Source organism: Cataglyphis hispanica, chromosome 23 (genome assembly GCF_021464435.1).
Source record: "Cataglyphis hispanica isolate Lineage 1 chromosome 23, ULB_Chis1_1.0, whole genome shotgun sequence".
NCBI lineage: Eukaryota > Metazoa > Arthropoda > Insecta > Hymenoptera > Formicidae > Cataglyphis > Cataglyphis hispanica.
The window spans coordinates 646,744-671,282 of NC_065976.1; the positions used below are offsets into that span (position 1 = coordinate 646,744).

General features: G+C 33.6%; 1 protein-coding gene and 1 non-coding gene across 7 annotated transcripts in view; both read left to right on the forward strand.

The window, feature by feature from the left end:
- Positions 1–24,539, forward strand: part of LOC126857947 (uncharacterized) — a 53,603-nt gene that overhangs the window by 13,660 nt on the left and 15,404 nt on the right. For 4 of the 6 annotated variants that reach the window (XM_050607881.1, XM_050607880.1, XM_050607883.1 and 1 more), the window contains exons 2-3: positions 14,678–14,880; positions 18,616–18,864. In XM_050607881.1, the coding sequence (XP_050463838.1) occupies positions 14,678–14,880; positions 18,616–18,864 (452 nt within the window). Of the gene's footprint in view, positions 1–1,832; positions 3,712–12,772; positions 12,908–14,677; positions 14,881–18,615; positions 18,865–24,539 lie in introns of those variants that run through there. The other 2 variants (XM_050607882.1, XM_050607884.1) reach the window with 2 other exon arrangements.
- On the forward strand, positions 14,428–14,499 carry Trnap-ugg (transfer RNA proline (anticodon UGG)). The gene has a single exon. It is a non-coding gene; the product is annotated as a tRNA-Pro (tRNA).

Consider the following 24,539-nt stretch of genomic DNA (forward strand, 5'->3'; position numbering starts at 1 on the left):
ATACATAACAGTTCATGTACCTGAGGCAGGCAAAGCAGTCGATTACCCTTCATCTCAATTTACCCGTGATTTTCCTGCCTCTCCTTTTTTTCCATCTTATCGATCCGTAATCCACCCATTTGGAAATATCTTGTGGGAGGGAGAGGAGGCGGGCGGGCGGGCGGGGGTAGATCAAACGCTTTGACAGATAATATGCCGAGAGATTGAAAATAATAGTGTGACGTCGGATATCTGACGGATTCTACATCGTTGCGTCATAGATTTGCGCCAGCTTCCCATTTAGGTCCGTGCGATCTTGTGCGGTCGCGTTATCCGTGGTGAAAAATTTTTGGCGGAATAATCCATTAGAGATAACGGGAGTGGCCATATATTTCGATCGATAACCTAGTTAAAATAATCGACTTATAAAGCACAGCGGTTGTCTCTTACTCTCTTCCTCTCGAAAAGTTTCATTTTTTAAATATTAACCAGCAATTATCCGCAATGCTTTTAAAAGCTTTTATAAGGATATTTCGAGTTCACCGCGATATACGAGTATCATATTTAAATTTTAAGAATTTGAGAGATATTTAAGATGGAAGCAACAAAAGGTCAAATTTTACAAAATATTATCTTGAAAGTTTAATGGAATTTTTATTTTCTTATGTAATAATAACAAAATAAATTATACAAGATAAATGAATCGCACAAAATAAATAAAATGAGCTTGTATATTTATACGTTATATAATTATATCTCTGTTTCAAATATTGTATTGTTCTATAATTATGCAAGAAATTTGATAATTTTCACGTAAATTTAAATATTTCTTAAATTCACATAAATCTAAATCTTTTCGATTTTCTTTTTTAAATTTATAAACAGATTTTAAATAATGAATTACAGTCAAGATGATGACCAGAACGCTTTAGACATCTTTGTTCTTTGTGGATTTCAGAGCAATACTCATTCATAGTTAATCAATGAGCTTGGACGTAAAACAAGTTACCTCCAGTGCGGATGGAATAATAAGTATCGAGAAATGGCGTTAGCACCAACAAGTTACCGCGTCTTGTTTTATATTTTCATCCCACGGACGAAACTTATTTTCATTCAAACACCGTGGACGCGATATATCAGCGTTTCCATGCATGTATGAATACTTGCGACCGACAGTGCCGCTATTATATAGCAAACAGGTGTTCGCTTATTCCGGTGACGTCGTTGTTGCATCCGTAAACTCGGTATGCTCGTATCATCATGTCCGGATAGACGAGAGAGGTTTCATCACGTACTAATGTCCGCGCTCGTAAATGTGTTTTACGAGTACACATGTCGATATACATTCCGATAATATAAACGATCTCTTACGCAAAATTACTAGTAATAAAGTCGAAATTATTTTATTTATTCGATGTATCTTTCTCTTAAAGTCAGAGCAGTTAGCTCGTACCTAAAGTGGATAATAGATCATTATCATTAAAATTATATGACGCGAGATGAGGTACTGCGCGTTGCAGTTACACCCGAAAATTATTTTAGGATATGCGGGGCTAAAATCGACGTTCCGTCGAATACCGGCACATAACACACCCAATTTGCTTCCATTCGCCTCTTTATCTAGCCAACACGTGTTCGGAGGTCGAAGCGGTCGGTGGCGACGACGACGACGAGGGTTGAAGATATCAACCGACATGATACGCGGCACTGCGACATAGCGGTTGTGCCGCGTCGCGGGGGTGGCGATGGCTATGACGACGATGGCGCGGCGAGGAGGTGGCGGCGACGGCGGCGTCACAGCCACGTCGCCCGGCATCGCATCCTCTCGCCGGAGTCAGTCGGCTGCCAGGCGCGACGCGAGTCAGTAGTGCCGGTGTGTAAAAACCTAACCGCTGGTCTTCTTCGCTGCACTTCGGCCGCGCTCGGTCGATCTCGCTCTCTCGGGCTCCTCTCCTCTTCTCTCCCTTTCCCTCCTCTATCGTGTGCGCGCGATCGTTACTCTGAGAGAACGTCCGCCGAGCGCAGTGGATCCGCGGCAGGTGAAAAGCCGATGAGAGCTTGTACGACGAGAGTTTCCGGACACGACACGAGCTACTAGCATATTCGGCGTTCGACGCCTGTCATCGGCAAATGTCAGCGCGCTGGTATTGCGACGAATCGATTTCCGAATAACGACCCGAATCAGATACTCGTTGACGTTTGAGCGGCGTGGGTAGAGAAACTGTGCGCTGCAGTGCCCTCACAATAGAGATACAGATATCCCGTGAGATATCAGAAGAGTATTTCCCGTGAGAGATTTGAATGAGAATTTGTATAATAGTTTGAATAACGTATCGCATCGAGAGGAATTGAAGAACTCTGAAATTAATCAAGAAAGTATAATTATTGTGCTCTTCGTTAACGAAACTTAGACTGACTGAGATCAAGTTGGCAGCGCGATTGTTTGGCGAACAGAAAGTTTGAATATCGGTTATACAATTTGAAGCAGAATTTCACATTAAAATTAAGGAGTTTGAGTTAACTAAAGCATATACAATATTCTATTCTAACAGTATGAAAATATTGAGTTTGAGATAAAACAACGCTCCGGAGACAGAAAATCTAAACAATTACAACTTAAAGCAGGATAATTTGAATGCAGCGATCTCGAGATAAGCAACAAGACATTTAACTTCGAAACTAATTAAAACTGACCAATTTCTGATATTCAACAGAACAAATTAGTGGATTAATTGTGTAGATAGCAAGTCTAAGCAACAATCAGCAGAATAGGATAACGAGATTAAATCATTTATTTTTAGAGCAAATCGAGACAGAGCATGCTCTCTCGAGTAGCAACACATAGGCAGCACGAGACAAAAAATAAACACGAGTCGAAACAGAATAACTGACGCGATATCGGAACAAGCGTCGGAATTAAATACTTTTCGACACGCGAAAAAAAACGAATATTTGTAAACTTGATATCCGGCACGAGATAACATTCGCTGCGTGTCCTCGTAGAGTCTGCCCCATCCAGCAGAAGAAGAGACGAATCTCGACTGCGGCGAGCGCGATCAAGCCGGTCGTTGCACTTCGCCTGCTCACTCTGGTAAATCTCCGCCTCCTCGCAATATACCGTTACTATCAAGATCGGACGAGGCCTCCGCCTGTTGTCTCGTGTCTTACTCGTACAACTGTTCCACATCAGACTTTTCGATTGAAACGAGGACGCTTCGAGTGTTTATTTTTTGTAAGACATTGCGAATTGGATTAAAAGGATTTTAAACGTGTCTAGATATCGTTGTCCTAGCTACGAGTGTTTACAACGAAGCGGCGTTAAATTTGTTCGAGGTAACAACAATAGATTGATTACAATTAGTCCACGTGTAATCAAGTCGACGACAAGGCTAACTTAAGATAATAGGGAGAAGCGTGTGATTTCGATCATTCTCGAAAACACCCATAGGATTTCAAGCTAGTATAAAAAGTGTTGATTGTCGCGTGAAAGAAGGACGACAGTCGGGCGATATACGAGAAAATTTCAGCTGCTGTTATGCGTGCGCTGACCGAAGCGATGAAGCATCGCGCGATCAGCTGACTAGTCGAGTTATTCGGCGGCCGTACCGCTGATAAGGACAATATCCGAGACAAGCACTCCCGGCGACACTCGCCGCCCGCTTGTTCTATCATGACATTTGGCACGCCATTCCACACCGAGAAGTCGCAGTTAGCCAGCGAGAATTCCGCTCGGTATGTATTTGTATGCTCGCATTCACGATGATGTTCGTTTGATCTGATTTTTGAAACAAATCTCCAATCATTCGACTTCGAAACAAAAAAATTTTAATATATTTTCTCAATTAATTATATCGAATGCGTTAATACATATTTTTTATCTTTAATTTTTTTATTTAATTCATTTTAATTCTCAAATTCTTTAATATTGTATTTATTATTTTGTTGTGGCACCGATCTTTTTTTTTAATTTTTTTATAATTTTTATGCATTATATGTTAAATGCAAATATGATTAAAAAATTTTTTAAGGTCTCCCGCTTTTATATTGCGAAAAAAAAATACATTACATTTACTTATAATCAGCATTTATTGACTGAAAGAGATATATGCTGTTACCCATCTTTTGAATTTTTTTAAAACTTTATTTTAGAATAATCGATATATACAGAAATATCAGACGTTGGATAATTTAATATCATCTAATCTTGTGAAAAAGTGTATTTATGACGTAAATAATTTACGTAAATAATCATGTCTTCATTAAATATTTTTTTTATTATTTAAGAATTTATATACTTCTGTTTTATTATTATAAAAAATCTCATATTAAATTGAATTTTTTATTGTCAGACAATGTTATTGGCTATTAATTTTTTTAAAGATCTGAGAAAAGTGACCATAAAAGCATTTATGCACTTTATGTCGCGATCTTGTCCTTCGCAAGCAAAAGCATGACTAACATCTCGATATTAAAACGATACATGTACGATGCCACGTGCGAATTCACATGAGAAAAAAAAGATCAGCTTTACCAAGCACGTACATATATGTTGCGAGCGGTGAGTAAGAGAAGAAGCTAACACATGAGGAAGAATGCAAATGAGAAAGGCGCGCAATTCCCATGCGATGTTATTAACGCTCTTTGTTGGCGCATCTCGATATATAGCGCGACCGCGCTGTTATTTTTTCGCGGTTATACGTAAAATTTACTATGATCGCCGAGGGAATGATAAGTTTATTCATAAAGAAAGGATCAGTCGGATAGGAGTTATAAATTTCCCGGTTCTCTTCGCCGCTCATATTTTTCCGTTTAACGTTTAAGCGATTTATTACTCGCGTGAAAACTGCGTTACGTTAGGGATATTTAAATCGTTTTTACCGTATAAGTAAAAAAATATTTTCACATATATTGAAATACATTTTATCGTTTAATATGCGTATATAATGAAAGTTTAAAACATATTTGAATAATTTAAATGTTAAAAAAAAATTACATAAATTAAATATCGAGGAAAATTAGTTGATAAAATTCTAATACATTAATCAGATAGTACAATCAGAGATAGTCAATCATGTAATAAAACCGTTGTAGAAATAATATGCAAACATTCCTCAGTAAAAGTATTATTGTAAACGTTTTTGAATTTTTCTGCAACGTCTTCACTTGAAGATTTGTGAAATTAAATCATTTTCGCCGATAAATCCGCAGCAATATTGTCGAATCAAAATTAATTGACAAACTAGAAAAATATCGCTGTGATAGAAACGAGGAAATAAAATTAATGGGATGAATTTTATTATAATTTTATTATTGGCGTAGCAATGAGATCCAAAAACGCGACATATTTTATATATAAACTATTTTAGAGATATTATAAACTCTAAAAATACACATACGTACTCACAATATTAAAGTATATAGACCCAAACATTTTTTGTCACAGAAAAGATACAAAAATGTATTTGAACCATAAAAGCAGATGTACAGTTTAAGTACACCTTCTTACCTATGCAGAGAGATTCTCATCAGCATACAGCTTTAAACAGGACATATTGATAAAATATGCGGTCAAGTTTCTCTAATGTTCTAAGGGATTTGAATTACCAGATAAAAAGCTTTATAAATATACATATATTTAAATGTTTTGAAATTTTATTTAACATTTTTTTATTAATTTGTATTATATAATAATTTGTTTCACGAATCACTCGAAAAAAAAAAAATAATTAACAAAAAACTGTATTTATACGAAGAGATATCAAATAATTATTTCAACTGACAAACACAAAACATGATCAATAATACCTTTATAATTTTATATTGAAGCCTGTTTTGACACATATTTAATTATGGAAATCTTTTTTACTTATTCGAATATCTCGAGATATCGGTGAAATAAGGCTCTTTCTTAGATGCTGATTGTGAATGAGCGAAACATACGGCAAAGAAAACAGAATTTTTTAACTATGCGAATCCGTTGTCTTAACATGGACGAAAAAAAAGGTCGTATATTCGTTACGCGTTGGACCCCGGTTATGGTCATTGCGCCAATTCAGTCCGACATCCGTCCACGTCATGCTCTCGCGTGTGGACAGGCACTTCGCTTCGCGGTTAAATACTCCCGTTACGATCACATTATCACACCGCTTCACATAGAGATAAAGGAGTCAGTCACATCATTCATGAATTGAGGGTTTTGCGGAAGGCGCTGTGTAACAACTTTTGAACATTGTCTGCGAAACATTTGAATTTAACAGAGTTATTAATACTTTTATTTGCAATAGAATGAAATATTTGAAGTACGAAGAAGCTATATTATATATTTTTATTAACATTGAAAATATCTTTATAAGAAAATAAAAAGATATTATACAATATATTGAACATGACAATTGTCGTGATGATAATTAAGAATATTTCTGCGACGTTTGATTAATGCAAGATTAATGCAAATAATTTATATAAATATGTGTGTGTAAAATTATACATTTACATTCATATTACAACAGACGAAAGCAAAATGGTAAATTTGTTTTTAGAAGAATGCCAGAGGGAACGGTTACGTCATTTTGAATAATAAACCTTTTATCAAGTAATGCCTAACTCGCGAAAGTTTGCATTTTCATAAATTACAAAGTCAACGAGATTTGATTGACGCATTATCGGGATTTCTGATTATAGTCGCATTGAATTCCGATATATATATATACCTTTTTCGCGTGCATTTAATAATATCTAATTATTTCTCTGCTAATTAACGCAAATTACATTGATAAATACATTAATATATTAAATCCTTTCCTAATTATTAAATCATAATTGTAAATTACATTATTCAATATTATTAACAAAATATATTATAAGGCACGATCAATTACAGTAATTTAATTTTATAAATATTTATTTAATGAATATTATGAACTTAATGAATTATATGAATTACAAAAAAGAGATAGAAAATGCATGTAAAGAGAAAGATCAAAATCATAAAGGATTAGTACGCCGTGAATCATAAATAGCCAATGTATTGTTATCATTACACTGCGTTTACTATTGCTGCCAAGTTTCCCACTGTAGAGCGAAGCTTGTTATACAAATATATCACACGTTCGCACGCAAAGTTAAAGGGCAAAGTCAAACTATTAGCGCTTTGTACTCAGAAGAACAGTAATTAACGTGCGGATGTGCAATAGACATGTGTATGTGTATACACGTATATTCCGTGAAAAATTAGTTTATTCGCCTTACTTATTGTTACTTCTCCAACTCGTGTACATGCATTTGCGATCAGCGGAGAGGGACAGTGACACGTCACAGGATGCACGTGACGAGGCTGGAAGCGAGGAGTGTTCGAGGTTGCAGTCAAGGCTGTAGAAAGGCGCTGCCGGTTGCATCTCGCGAGCTACACCGAGCGGTCATTGACCCCGTCAAGCGCGTTCGTCGCTGTTTGTGCAAGGTCGTTTTACTTAGGTTCGTCTTGATCGACGACCAAGTTGACGCGACTAAACGCACTTACGGTACGCATTGGATATGCTATTATATAAATCATGTTTAGAGAACATGGCCGCTATCGCGTAGAAATTTTTTTTCTCTAATGATCTCTTTGATCAATTTGAAACTGGATAATTGGAATTATTAATCACTCGAATGATTATAAGATTCAAAGCTCAAAATAATACAATACGTTTTGAAAATTATTGCTACAAGAAAATAAATTAATAAAACATTTATGAAAAAACAGAATATTAATTTGATATTACTTTATTGTAAAGATGTATAATGTAATATTGTCGGGATGATAGATATCGCTATAATTGATGCTCTTTCTCGGCATTTTTCTTGGAGAAAAATGGACGATAAATTGGTCAAAGAGTATGATATTAAGCGTGGCTGTGGAATACCCTTTATAAGTGCTGTATAAAAGAAGATTAAATAAAGTCATCGACCCCAAAGAGGGCCAGATGCATGGACGTGAAACAATCTTAACACAAGCTAACCTTAATTAATTTTATAATTAGTACGTACAAAGGAAATTACAACATTAGGTAGGGAGAAATATGTATAAGCGTTACTGTGAACATCGCGAACGTGCGAGGAATTTCTCATTATTGCGTTTAACGTGTTGTTAATACAGTTAATGAAGTTAATAAAGTCTAATGAATTGTTTTTGTTGGAAGACGAATGAGAGAAAATCGGTCGACGTGGAAAAATATTTCCGCAAGCGCAGCCCGTTTAAATTAGCGACTAATTTGCTCGCCATAACGGAGAATTTTCGAAGGTTTTTAACGCGTTACTTCATCGGTGCGAGCTATCATTAATCATTCCTGCTCGCTCTACATTTGATTTTTCCAGCCGCGCACATTGTGAGTCCCGTTCTCTCGCTCATTGAACTCTTTCTTTGATTCGCGGTTCTCTCGCGCCTAGTAGAAACTCTTCAATTAAGATGCTGTGGCAAAAAAGCTGATATTATTCACAAAAGAGTTCACGACTTAAGTTTTGATTATAATTTTGATTATGGCATGGTAATCAAGATGATTGTAGTTTATATTAGAATATGAATCATAATAACACGTGCTCAATTAAAAAGATTGGTGAAAAGAAGCGAGAGATGAAGAAACAAATGAGCAGAATTGTATAACTTTAATTTAGAATTATATGGAAAAGCGTAATAAAGAAAAATTATATTGGAGATATAAAAAAAAAGAAATAAAAAGGCATGTGTTCCGTACAACGTTATATTTATACAACACAATATATAATCAAATAAATATACGTGATTGTAATCACTGTAATATTTTTTATTCCGGAAGAATAATATTTATTCGCGCGCGCGATTACAATACTGAGATATAGATGAAATAAAAACATAAATCTTGGATATCTATCATCGGTCGACTGATTCTTACGAGGAAATTGTATTCTGTTTAATTTTAGTTTTCTGTCAATTTACACGGGAAAGTACAATTTCACGCGAAATGTCGTGGCGGAAGAAGCTTCCTTAACGACAAAGTCATTGTATCGGTGTTTCCAACCCACGATAATTCTTTGTGATATTTATCATCGCTGGGATCTTTTTCGCTGAGAAATTCCAGCGACTGGCGTAGATTTCTTTTCGATATTTCGTGTACATCTTGATATTTCTGTCTGCAAATAATAGAGCAAACAGGACGAGAAGTATATGTTAATGAGATGGGCCATGAGAAAGAATAAGTTTCGCGCGTTGATTTTGCTTTCGTTAACGCCTCGATTTCTCCATACTTCCGCTATTTCATCTCGATCGATTCAAAGGCGGCGGCGGCTTCGTAAAGTTGCCGCAAATGCATAATTTCGCATGTATTGCCAAGTTTATCTTTATGCAAATTTTATATATGTATGTGCATACGGAAAATATGGTTTATATTATCTCCTAAAGTTATAGTTTAGCCGAATTTTTATTACTTTTAATTGGTTACGTAACGTACATTCATGCAATTGCTGATCAAATAATGTGCGTTTTGTCGTTACTAAGATATACAATACATAATTGTGAATTGTACATGCGTGCATTAATTCTCATTACACTCGCTGTTTCGTTAAACTGTCTCGCTATTGACCGTCGTAATAATGGATACTATTATTGCGTCAACTGTACGTACGATCAATTACTTTAGTAATTACGTATGATTATGGTATGATTATGCTGCTAAATTGACAGTATCTCTTCTATATACAATAAAGAAAATTTATATTAAATGGAGAGCCTTCGCATAGCTTTTATAAAAGAATACACGTAACTCTTATCGTTCACTTGCCTTATCGTTTATCAATCCGTTCATCGCTTCCCAGCGGAATAATGAACTTGGCGTATCTAATATATCTTCCATCGTAATAGGATTATATTGTTGATGAACGGAAGATGAACGGACTTCCTGTCTACGATCTCTCTTAGTCAAGCGCGCCCAGGCATATTTTGTCGTAGCGATAAATTATTCCGTCACGTTTCGCCTCTGCCTGTGCTCGTCATCATTTTATCTATCAAACGCCGCTCATTATGTAATCACGTCAGGTGGAGGAGGCTTCGTTTATGTCATTAACGATGCGGATCGACCGGCGCGAACCGGACTCTCGACAAGGGTGGACTTGATTAACTCGCCGCTCGTAGAGAGATCAATCGCGTCCTCGAACTTGACACGCGGTATGATTCGTGGGAGCGACTATTATTTTTGATTTCTTGATACTTGATATCGTTTCTCTTGCCAAAAGAAAAGTCTTAGTATTTAATTACTACATCTTTTCAGTATAAAGTTTATTTATAAATATTATATTAAGTAATTGATTTTATATATCAAAAGATATGAAATTTATGAAAAGTACTTACTTTGGTTTTTATGTTTTTAGTAAGAAAAATTTGGCTTTAAATTTATCAAAAAAAAGATTTAATCAGATTCAGATAATCTAATAAAAAATCTATATCTCAATATTAAAATAACTTATATAAGTTGAGAAAAATTTAGTTTAAATTTGGCATTTTGATATGTGAATTTGTAACTTTTCGAATGATAAGGCGATAATTAATCGTCATCTTAATGCATGTTAGATCTTGTCGATTGACTAGAAAACAGTATTGGATTTACATCAAAATCTGTCGATATTATATAAGATACGTTTGGTAAAAGTTTAATCGAAATAAACATTTATCTTTAGTCTCAACTTTCGCGTGACGAAATGACAGTTCTCCGCAACATAAGTTTGAGTAAAAATTGTGAATTTTATGCAAAAGGTATTCATGGATAAATTATGACTACGAGTAAATGTCTACGTACGTCACTTTTCTTAAGGAAAGATGAGTTTTATTTGTGCGAAAATGTAAATGATTTTACAATTAATCATTTTTAAAATATATTTTTTGTATAATGACGTATTTTGCATAAAAACTATAATGTCAATATTATCACTGTTCATGCATTTGATGCATAAGAACTGATTAGTATTGTATTTAATAAATTATAATATGCCACTTCACCGTGATTTATATCTGAGATTATATTATAGTATTTATTACATGAGAACTATTATAAAAAAAAAAAGTAAAAGAATTTCATACATTTTAAACAATTGACGAAATTTTCTTTCTTCAAAAATTTTAAATAAACCATGTATGTGTATAATGTATATTCTAAGAAATTAATTTGTAGAATCTTTTTTACACAAATTAAAGCTATTTTCACAAATATTCATCGGTCGATAAACAAAAATTTATTAGTAATTATTTCAGTAATATTATAACTGTCAAAATTAGCGATATAATAACAATTACTATAATAATAATTTCAAATTTTGTTGCCAAATACTGTCGCAAAGTATGGGCCTAATTTATGGCCCTTATAACGTCGATTTTTCAATTTTGTCCCTTTCGAAACATGAAGCCAATATGGTAGATACCTATTTATAGCCAGTGGAGCGAGAGTAAGTGGCACTCGTTCTTGTTGCTTCAATTGTTATCCCTTCCTCCGTTACTTTTCCCCTCTGACCCCGATGACCTGAAACATCCGGGTAAATGGGGCAGAGAGCGAGGCGAGCAAGAATCGCCCGGTTACACGGGTTATCTCGTCGACATCTTTGGAATAAGGTCACGTTGATAACTACATGTCTTCTGCGTCGTTCGGTAAACCCTTGTGATGATTGCGCAAGTGCATGGCAAGTACACGAGCTTCTGTAAAAAAATAGGTGAATAATCTGTCATCTCTGTTTAAACGATCGCGTACGTGAAATTACACTCTTAGCTTTAATAAAATATTAGAATGAATTATGAATGCTTATAATAATTATGTGGAATGATATATTGAAGCGAATTAAAGCTCATTTTCAATCAATTTTTTTCGGAAATAACATTTTTCGGAATATCTGAAATTTATGAGAAATTTATAAAAAATGATAAAATAAAAAATTTATATAAAAATTATTTTAATATTATCATAATAGCGGAAAAAATTGTTAAAAATTAAAAAAAAATACTATATTATTTCTTTCCTTTGGCGTGACAAAATGCGTACATTATTCATATAATGCATGTTATATAATATCGAAATTTTCGTGAGGAAAAACTTGCAACTGCCGGAAGATGAAACTTGAATTTTACACGATAGAATGTAACACGTATTTCTCGCGTAATTCTTGCAAACTTTGATCGACCGAAGTACAAGTGTTATCAGCAGAAACTGCGATGTTACTCGGTGCTTGCAAAATGGATGCCTCGAACAAGATATATAGTAGACGCTACATTGTTCAGAAAAATTGTTTTGCTCTCTGAGCGTTATTAAAAACTTCAATGAAAATTTTTAATCTCGAGAGTACTCTTTTATTTATTTTTTAATACATATGTCACTAAAATAATATGTAAATAATTCTTTAAATTAAAACTTTTTCCTTCCTACTTCTGTTCTGGACATTATATTTTATAAAATTTAATTTGTTCGAGTTTTTGTTACTGCGAGAAGTAATGACGCGAAACGAAACTGCATAAATAAACAATTTATACTACGTTTTTACAGTAACTGTCGCGTGTTTATTTACAATATAAATTTAAAAACGTAATGTACTGTAGGCAATTTACGCTAGACACCTGATTTACAATAGACTACATGGTTTGCATATTCTCGCGTGTACAAAAAATAAAAATGATAAATTTGTCGTCTCGTCAGCTTCTTGTTATCGCATTGGAGTTAAAGAATATAATTCCATCAAAATCGCCGAAGAGGCCAGTGATTTTCAGGTTGTTAAAGCGTGCGCTTGAAACGAGTATTTGCACGAAAATTGATACGATCTGTTCGACATTTCTCGATTTATCAGAGTTGACATTAAACGTGATTGTCGAAACAGTTTTGCGTAATAAACATAACTGTCTTTTAAGGGAAATCTAATTACGAGTGAATGAATTATTTATTGTAAGGTAGGCAATATATATTTAATTATTTTTAACGGGACAAATAATCTTTCTTGTAATTCGAAAGAGAAATAACTCAAATTATAATTATTAGGATTAATTCCATTATGCTGTACCGAAGCATCGCAAAAATAAGAATAAAAGAAACGTATGAATCGAGAGAAGTGGTTTTGACGATTATTTAAAAGATTTTACTTAGAAGGACGAAAAATTTAATTGAAAATATAATACGAAAACAAATAAATAAAGCCCGTTCGAAAAAAAAATTGGTTGATAATTAAATTTTAACTTAATTTTTAAACGAATACATAAAACTATACTTTATATAAAATATACACAAAAATATGTGAAGGGGAAATTATATCGAACGTATTGCATAATTATATCATTTTAGTTTGTTGTCGCAGATGTCACGATATCTATACCTGTAAATAATTTGTGACTAGAATACGATGACAAGCAAATGATAGGAATATTCCGTAATATGGTTGACAGTTAAACATTGACATTGCAGTTAGATTTATATATCGTTTATTAAAAACAATTTTATATTGTATTTCAAAGTTTTTAATCGTGTAAATATTATGCTTTCGCGGGGCTACGATATTCGAAACTATTTTCTTTCATATTCTTTCTCATGGCGTTATTAATCTATCGCAAACCCATCAGTTTTACATGATTTTGTCTCTGATTTTTCTCTGTTATATTGGATTTAAATGAAAAGTAAAATTTTAAATGAGAAACAAAATTTTTCTTTTACGTCGCTACTGAGTATTTATCGCTTTGCAATCTTGCTATTAATCAACGAAATGTGATGTAAAAAAAATGAATTTATTAATTCTGTGACTAAAATGATCTGGTATAATATGCACATGAATATTCGGAACGTTACCTGCGCTATTTGTCAAGTCGGCGAGCTGCATAAAGCATCCGCCTTAATTATTCTACCTTTTAGGTACGCTTCGAATTTCAACTTCCACGTCAAATTAATAGCTGTACACGATATGTAGCATAGATTGATTCAATTATTCCATCGCTACAATTTACTGAAAATGAATCTTCATGTGGTTTTGCACTGCGATCGTTTATCATAGTTGATGGAAAGGTCGATCTGTCTATGTGAGGAAACTATCTTTCTCTTTACAGAATTTGTTGAAGCGCGAATGAAATATCTCAGCTTGATCGTCTGAAAGAGAATAACGAAAAGTTTGATGCGTTTTATTTGTAAAAAACTATTTTTAATATAAAGTCATATTTAAAGCGAAATCTATAGATTATGAACTTAATATTTTATAATTTTATATAATTATCATGAATTTTATATATTTTTTTATATTATACAAAATTATAACAAAGTGCTATAAAAATATAAATATATTATAAAATTATTAATTTTGATGTATATATATTTTTTTTAGTTTTTTTTTTTTAATTATATGTATATTTAGTCATGTTATGATTAATTAACGATAAGATTAATAATTGCAGTGTATTCTTAAGAGCATATTGGCAAAAGATTAGCAAGCGGCTCAGTGGTCTAGGGGTATGATTCTCGCTTTGGGTGCGAGAGGTCCCGGGTTCAAATCCCGGCTGAGCCCATTTTTTTTCTTTTTTAGTTTTATCTTCTCTTTTATATATATATTTTTAATATTTTTTAAAATTTTACATATAAAGAGAATCTGTTCTACCTGATTCGATTGGCGATCACTCATCCGCGCATTTTCGCCGGAGAGTCTTTATTACAGCTACTGTAATTAGTCACGCTTATTGTTGCAGGACCGGCAGTATGGCGGTCGAAGAGGGGATGCTGGGCGGTGGTCTGGGTGCAAAATTGAAATGCCCGACTCCCATATCGCGATTGAGGGTGGAAAAGATCGAGGGCGGTCTGATGGTCGCCGGCGTAGTAATAGCGGCGAACTGCCAGATCGCACTTCCGGCGTTCGGTACCCTCTTCATGCTCGTCGGTGCTGTACTCACTGGTTCGTATTTCCGGTTTTATTATTTAAAATTACTTTTTTTTTTTAGTTACATAAATATATGTTTCATGCAAATTTATATGCGCAGAAAATCCGGTTAAAAAAGATATATTTATCGCGGAACTGATAAGCGCATTATAAAAAGAAGATGGCTTTAGAATTGTTACAAATCTTTTATTTTTAAAAATGCATTTTATGTCAACCTGACAACGTTCCTCCTGACATAGTTATATATTTCTTTACATAACATGCATGTCTCTGTACATCCTGTGTCATATATTTCCTCTCTAAAATTACACACTCGCACTCTGGGCGCACATTTGACGCGAAAATGTTGCTGGGCAATTAAAATGTAATATTAAACAGATGATCATTAAAAGTGCGGCGGAAATATAAATTCATCAGAGGATGCTACACATATCAAATAAACGTGATAAATATACTTGTATTTTCTGGTGAATATTTTTCCTAGATTTTGCGGGGCTTTTAATTGTACTACATTATTTCATTTTTACAATTACAAATACATTCGTATAAATTGCGGTTTTGCAAAAGTACACAGTGTGTCGGACGATATGACTAACAATGAGAATCACTAGCTTTGATTTCATCGAATGAACATCATAGATAAAAAAACATTTTCTCTCATTTTGAAATATTCCATTAAAAATATTTCTCATTTTGAATTATTACATTATTCGCGATTCTAAAAATACATAATTTTTCAACAATATTGATTGCACGAGTGTATATATATATATATATATATATATATATATATATATATATATATATCATTTTTGAATTTCTACTTATCCTTTTTTTTATTGATGCTTGTCTGAGTGTTCTAATACATCATAGCGTAATTAATTATAAACATAATCTCAAGCTTTCCATTTCGGAGAAAGCATAGGCTTCTTTAATCGCATGTGGGTCGCGCTTAAAAAGGAGAATCAGTATTTATTTCGGAACGAGATATCATGATGATTAACGTTTACGAGAAAGTGCGTCTTGCGTGTTTTATTTTATTTAGCGATATACTGTAGACTTGTTATTATTTGTTTTATTTGATTATTATTTGCTTTAGCAATATTCGTTATATATACATGGAATATTATTATGGCTTTTCTTGTTTATGAAATATGTGCGGATGGACTTGATAATATTTTTTCGTGAATACTATTTAAACATTATTAGAGAACTATAGATTACTTTTTATTTTTTAATATTTTTTTAAAGTTAAATTAATAATATTTAATATTATACGGAAAAAACCTAAGTTTTTTATACTCATTAAAGCCATTAAAATATATTTTAGTTTTTAATATTAAATAACTTTTGAAAAATATTTCAAAGATTTCACAATTTTTGGTCTAAAACTAAAAATCTCTTATATATACATTTATAATAATGATAAATGAATAGTATAAAGTTAAAATTAAATGAAAAGGAATGGATGTTTTGAACGACAGCTATGGCTATCAACACGTGACGTTGATAACACAGTCATAACTAAGAGATATCTATCAAGCCAATATTCTTCGTTGTTACATACTAATGACTGAAGCCTTTGCTTACATACTATAAGCGGATTAATAGAAAAGGAAGCCATATTCAACAAGCTGAAGCAATAGTAAAGCTGCGCAAAAATACTTTCAATTCCGCGAACACATTTAAATTGTAAATTGATTATAACTTCTAACTTACTTTGTAGCTATGAGATAGAGTTTGTTCTTCTTCCATTATACTTCCACGCGAAAATTTTAAAATCAATATTAATATATATTAGAGAATTATTATGAAACTAAGAGAGAAATCTCGGAAATTTTTTTTTCAAATAGGGATATATAATATAAATTTATATTAATTTTTTATATATTATATTATATTATTTTTTATACACATTATTTTATATATTTTATAATATATAATTGATTATATAATTGATTTTAAATCTCACAGAATTTAAAAAGTGAGTTTCAATATTAATTGAATTTTAATAAATGCTAATGTATTAATACGCGGACGATTTTCAAGGCTTTTTTCTCTCTTTTCGAAGGCGAAAGACCTTGCTGTTCTTTCTCGTTGAATTAATTTGTGAAGCGTCTTTGTGCGTCGGGACGCTGACCTCAAGATACTACCATAGATATAGCTTTCGTATTACAGAACAGAAAAAGCGGAAGAAAAAAGCAAGAAGGCTCGGACTGTTCGCCAAGCAACAGCTAGCTTCTCACATCGCGCGCTCTGTCACTTCTCGGCTACGCTTCTTCACGTATACAGGATCCCGAGTGTTGTTACCAACCGATTTATCAAAACCGGTCTGTCCCTTCCTTTTTATCCTCCTTTTTTCCTGCCATCACCGCCGTCAAGACCGGTCCTACAGCCCATTTCCCTTTCGTTGTTTCTCTAAGCGTCTACCTTCCTCTTGGACATTCTAGAAATCCCTCTATCCTCATCGCTTACTCATGCTGCGTTGAAGTCTTTGTTACGTTTATCTGAGTCGAGCCTTCTTTGATAGAGTCAAGTGGAACGGAGAATTTTATTTTTGATTATGGGAAAAATCGATCTTACGGACTGACTAGATCGTAAGATACTGTTGAGAACTTTGCGGATGTAATACATTATTTATTCACGCCCGCGTTTTCTTTTGAAATATGTTATTTCTAAAATTACTTTTTACATTATTTTACATATTATTTTTACTATACTTTTAAAATGCAATTTTTTTACAGCGATTTTCTTTCTCAAGAAATTCTTTGTTACCATAATGATAATATAAAAAAAAAAAGATATAAAGAAAAAAAGAATTAATATTTATATACAGGGAATTCTAAATAAACTTAAATTTGTGTTATTTTATTCTTTTAATTATTTTGTTTATTTTACTTGCATTATTGTATTTATGTAAGAATTTACTTATCTTATTCCTAAAAAAGAAAACGATAGAAATATCTATCAAATCTATCGATCGTTTATACAGCGTTTTGCTGGCGTTATCGATTAAAATTTGCTCAGACGCAAACCTTTCATGAACATATTTATGTTCATAAGTTCTGCTGCTCGTTTAGACGAACATTTTTTCTTTAAATATGCCACAACGTTCTTCTCACTTGACGATCGGCAAAGGTAACACAGGTGTCATTACATTCTCAAAGAATTTTCCTTTGGACACATAAATTCTTTTGCTGGAAAAAGTTTATGCATTTGCATATCAATGCGCATAGTAATGCGAACCTGTTCAAACCTCGTCTGACCAACGCGCTTACGAAGCTTTACGAAGTACGAAACGATTTCGCGGCATTATACGAGAAACACGCAAAGAGAACATGAAGCCTTATCCGTTAAACTCTGAACTTTACTTCCGCGAAAGTCGAGTACAATGTGGCCGAGATTGTGTTTAACCTGGATCGTTTAATCACTCTCTTATTATTAAGAACCATCATCTCTTCAACACCTTTCAGAATGCATATAATTAACAAAGACCTTTAAAGGAACAAAAGTAGATTATTTTTAATTGTGTGAATTTTGCATAAATTGTTAGTAGAATTAAAATGTACTTTTATGCGAGAATTTATGTCATTTCTGCTAAAAATAACGTTAAGTCTAATCGAAAATGTGAAAAATAACTACTCGAAAATGATTAGAAAATTTATTTTCAAAAAAGAGTTTTGTACATGATAATTAGGTATTTAATTAATTTTTGCGGTTAATTTTAAATCGCTTGTTTATTTGTTGCAGCTGCGTCTTATCGCGGTCCTGGCGAGGACGAAGATAAGAATTCGTACGCCGCCCGAATTGCCTTTACCGGCAATTCCCGTATCTTGGGGCCGATTTGCATAGTCGTGGGCGCTCTTATGCTTGCTCTTGGCATCCTGCTTTGCATGCTCACAAGACGTGCCAGGCGAAGGGAACGCAGAGTGGGTTTCCATTGCCCGCTGCACGGGGACTTCTATCCTCTTAGTCCAGTTCAGGGTATCAAGATGTTTGGTGAGTCGATTTCAATTATATTACTCGATCTTTAAAACTTTCTGCATAGATCAGCATTTCCTGAAATCTAGAAGGAGAAAATTTTAAATTAAATCGATTTTTTAGTTGATTAATCTAAATTTAAATGAAGTTATATCGCAATTTGATTTGGAAGAAAAATAGCTTACGATTAGTCAAAATTCTGTGTTTTTAATTTGACTTAATGGAATCTCGTGTATTATGCGTATTATTATTCTTGAATAATTTTATTTATAAATTTATTTCTAATTTATTAATAATCCATTGCTTATTTAATATTTTTATTTTAATGTTTGTTTAATAAGATTACATTCTATTAAAAATTCTTCCACCGTTTGTTTTTATCATTATTATCAATATATCGACACGCTTTTAAAAGCAAAATACGTAAGTATGATTCGACTCTCATTATCGCGTGAGACTCGAAACTTGTTTCGTTTTTTTTTTCAGAATTCACTTGCTATGTCTTGCGATCATTAGTATGCAATTATCCCTTCGTATCCGCACATAAACACGCCTGCAATTTCGATGATATGTTTTCAAAGAGCGGAATAGCCACTAAAATGCTTCTCTAGAAGATCTCGACATTGCTCTCCAGACAGCATCGCCGGTCATTATCGTCATGTCACGCGATGCTATTACATTTTTTACAAATATTTTTTCAAAATTGTAGTTAAGTGGCATGATCTCCTGCGTGCGCTGTTAAGCCACATTATAATCGCAATAGTTAGCAATAGTTAAAATGTTTCTCGCTGGCAATTGACCGACTTGTCCGTCTTGTTTAAATTACCGCTCTTGATAATTATTTGTTCCGACTTTGTTAGCGATATCATTCTGGTTACTTAAATCTTGTAAATATTTCTAGAAGTAAATAATATATTAATTATACTGCGACAACTAATTTGATAGATCGTAATAAAATGGAATTCATGAGGAATTCTGGCATTTTATGACTTCGACGCTACGTCTTCGATGCCACCGTCTTAGAAAACCTATCAGTTCGTCTTATTAGCGACGAGCGTGCCAGGTCGTATCAATTGATTCGAATTCAGGACGAGGCTGGATCAGAAGAGTAGGGTAGGTAGTTAACTGGATTGTCGGAATTCAGGCTAATACGACTCTATCAGATTATTGCGTAGGTCGGTTCGCGCATCGCGAATCCTACAAGTTTCCGTGTTCGACAGATCCGAGAGATCGCTTCGAATCGCGTGGTAGTAAATTCTTAGCGAGAGATCAAAGTTTTTTACCTTCAGACTTTTGGGCTCGAGGAATTGCGAGAAGGGCGATAGGGATTTCGAAAGTTATCGGCTTATCGGGTGTAGAGTAAAATTTAGTACAAAATATATCAGGGTGTTAGGTTATCGATTTAGCAAAGAAACGAACAATTTTCGATGGTCAAATATTTAACGCGCACGGAGTCAGTTATTTTCCGATGGAATAGGTATATATATATATATATATATATATATATATATGCCGGTAAGACTAAAATTTTTCAGGACTCGGAGGAGAGCAGAGCGGTATAAAAAATTCAGATTGCTCTGAGAGAATTTAGAGCTTGCACTGGCTACATTTTGATAGTAGACACGAATTCCTCGGAGAATTGTTGCTGCAACGATCGCATGTTGACAGTTGCTGTTGTAGGTAGAAACTCGACGGTGCAACGGTAATAAAAATTGCAAGGTAGTCTGTTCACGTACGAATATCTCTCGCTAAACACGAAGCAACGTAACGGTTCTCCATATATAAATTAGTAAAGTTAAATAAAATTTTAGAATACTTTTTTATTGAAAATGAAATTTTATTTTATTATTGGAAAATAATATATTTGTTAAAACAGTTGCAGTATTTATATTCTATCTTTTTTTAGATAAAATATACATATAAATATATGTATTAAATATAAAATATATGTATATGTTGGAGCACATGTAAATGCTAGAAATTTATATTAAAAATATTTCGGAAATTTATATTAAAAATAAATACGGTATATACATACCAACTTCATGAACAGTTTAAAGAAAAATGATTTGAAGTTTGATTGGATTTACTTTTATAAATCCTTTCACGTGCACACGTGCGTACTTAGGCATTACGATGGTACACGTTTTTCCACTCGACGATTTATTTGAGTCGCAAAGCTCGGAACTTGACTGATTGCCTAGTCGCAATTTCTTTCACGGCGTAGCATGCAATAAGATCTTATTAAAGTCGAAGGTCACTTTTGCATACTCTCGCGAAACTTTTCGCACCGTGATTCATCGTAGTTCAACTGCAGTTTTTAAGCTTCGTCGATGTGCGGAGAAACCTAGAAAGTCCTATTATTCCGATGAATGCGAAAACAATTCAATAATTCGTAGCTTGTTTTGCGAGGCTTTCTCATTCCATGACATGTCGCTTATCGCGGTAAAATATGAGCGATAGAAAATGGATAAGGCGGGGCAAACGTACCTGATCATTCTCTCAGATTCTTTTTGCATCGTAAACAGAGCTCGCTAAATAAAAATGAAAGAACATATATGTCAACGATAAAGCATCACCAAGAGCATGCATTATACAATTCTGTTCATTGAATACAAACACTCGAACATAGTTGGAGACGCAAAGTTCGCTAATGACATTTGCATTTTGCGAGAATGCGTCAGAGAATTCACGAGATTACGAAAATGATTACGTTAAGGAAATAAAATCATTATTGATAATTGAAGATTTTTCCGATTTTTATCGTACAACTCTTTTCGCATAACTTTTTCAATATTAACATTTTTTATTATAAAATTTTATTATTTTTTTCCCCAGATGATATTTAATTAACTTTAAAATTACGGTTTTGTTGCACTTTTTATCACTATTGTTTAATATAATTTCGATTTTATGCGAAGAAGTTTTCAAATCTTTTCAATATTTTTTTTTCCTTTGATCTTCATCGTTCACTTATGACAGAAATAATCCACTTTGTCGATTACGTTGATAGTGAGCGGATAAAGATGCATTTGAAAAAGATATTCTAACGTCATGTTTATAAAGGGGACGTTTTGAGAAGGATTGATTTCAGCGAGAGTCGTTTCTCATCGCGCAAAATTCCGAGAACAAAAGTCGGGCATACAACGCGTGCATCGTTTCAGTTCCATCCTTTTAATTTCAATCCGAGTAAATTATTACTATCCTTCTCTTTCTCTCTCTTTCTCCCTTTTTGCTTGTGCATATGCTGATTCAAACGCGTTCCTTTTCATGCGATTCTCGTTTCTAGCGGCACATCCAGAGCATCGTTCATAAATATCTCATCGCGCATATACGCCGAAAGTGTATCTTCTATTCCACCAAGGACGAATTCTTGTCTCCTATCTCTGTGGTAAGATACTCCCTTTATGTGGTCTCTGCGACACTGATCGTTTTCCAGAAATTTTATACCGACGATGGCTGCAATATTCTCGCACAAGTATTCGAGGCAAGCTATTTCAAGAAGATGAAACTGTTTCATGATATCTAGTTTCGAGAAAAAGCAAAAGAAACGTATACTTTTCAGATTGCTAAAAGACGTACAAAAAGAGAGAAAGAGGGAATCAACTAAAAAAAAAAATCTTGATAAAACTTGTGATATTTCATGATTTATTTTATACTAATTAACGATTTCTGAATATATTACTACGTGTTAGGCCGTGAAACAAGGTAATCTTTTTATTGAAGATTTAAATGTTAAAATGTATTTGTTTAAAAATTAAAATGGCAATAATTTAAATTTTTTTTGGAATATTTTCTTCTGTCTCTTGTAAAATTCTCTAAAATTTTTTTAGAGAAAGAAAAAAAAACTAACCAATTTTTATAATATATATAATATGAAAAATAGAAGATAATGTTTTATTTTACTGCCGATTTTTCAACAAAAATTGCGCTCTGAACTTCTTTTCTTGTTAATCTATTGATTGACGTTTCTAAGTCTGAGTTATGCAACGATATTTTTTTTTTTTTTTTCAAAGAAGCACTTACGTTTGCTTTATTTGAAAAGTAACATTAGATAAGAATTCCGACGACGACCGCTCGTCAGAATAATCTTGGTCAATACAATATCCCTCTTTGCGAAGACGATTGCACCGATGTTTCCGCTTTACGACAAAACGATGAAATTATGTCTGGCTTCACGAAGCATGGATAAATACAGCTTGTCTCGCAATCTCGCGGAAGGAGCCGCATAAAAACATGACAAGGATGTTTTGCCTGGATGTAGACAATTAGGGCGGTGGCATGGAAAGCGTGACTGGCGGTACGCTTTTAAAAATCTCGCCGCGAATAATACCGATTCGAATGCAGCTGTGAGAAATTGTGAAAAAAAAAACAAAAGAACGAAAGCGAAGTGTGCGAATATACTTGACAATTAGACATGAATTAGACATGAATGGGATTTTAGTTGAAAAGAGTAAATTTTAGACCAGACAATGTTTTAATACTAAGAATATCGTGTGAATTTTGATTTTAGAATCTTGAAATAAATATTATAAATAACATAAATGACAGCGAGAAATAATATTTTACTGATTTTTTTATAACGAGTTTACTGATACAATATTTTGCTCCGATAGTTAAGAAAATGTCGACCTCAAATTGATCGACAGATTTGTGGGTGAAATTAAGATCAGATATTCCATAGGATACTTAGCATATTTTCTACACAGACTGTTCACAAGTTTGCTATCTTCTGTGCTAACACTGATATCTAAGCGCGAGCGTTCACGCTTCGATAAATTCATCTCGTCGTTGTCGGAAACTCCACCGCAAATTCGATCTTCGCGGAGCACAGAGTATGATTCAGCGATAAGTTTATACGCAATTTTCTCGCGAGAACATTCTCGGCGATGCGTGAAGTCCTTACCTCGAGAGGAAGAGTGTGCGTATCGCGTGCCTTCTCAGCGATATCTTCTCGCGCTGTCGTCGGAAACGAAGTGGAAAAGCTCGTTCGCTGCGTCGAACGACGCGTATCTATAAATTGATTGTGCCTCGATCTAAATGTAAATTTGCCCCGCGACGTCTGCGACAAGTGCAAGCTTGATATAGGCAGGAATGTAAATCACGGATTTGCGGAACATATACGGCGTTACAGTGCAAGAAGACGAAGTGACCGCAAGATGAAATACAATCGATAGATATCTCATCGGGTCACCTTGGCGATGCAATTGAGTGCATTTTTCAGGATTGCAGATTTAATCTTCTTGAATGCACCTGCTGCGAAATGTCGAAGCATCTGTTTGATTTCACATAAAATGCTCCGTAATTTCTCTCTCCGTCTTTCTTTCTTTCTTCGTTTATTTTTAAATTTAATTTTGAGAATGTTTCTTTAAGATTGTTAAGAAATTTAGGAAACTAAAGCTGGACTTATATAACGCCACTTTCAACGTAATTAATTCATAAAGTTTCACGAGAATAGTTTAATCTCAATATTTTTTTTTTTTTTTTAACGACGTTTCTAGAAAAAATGAAATTTTTTTCTTTTTAATATGCAAAATATACTATTTTATTTTGTAACGAAATTTACATAATCGAGGCGTAAGCATTCTAAATTTAATACTCCCGCAGATATTAACTCGCGCCCTACTATATTATATAAACATTTACGTCGCGAGATCCAAACGACTATTCGAACGAAAGTGACTAGTCAGCGA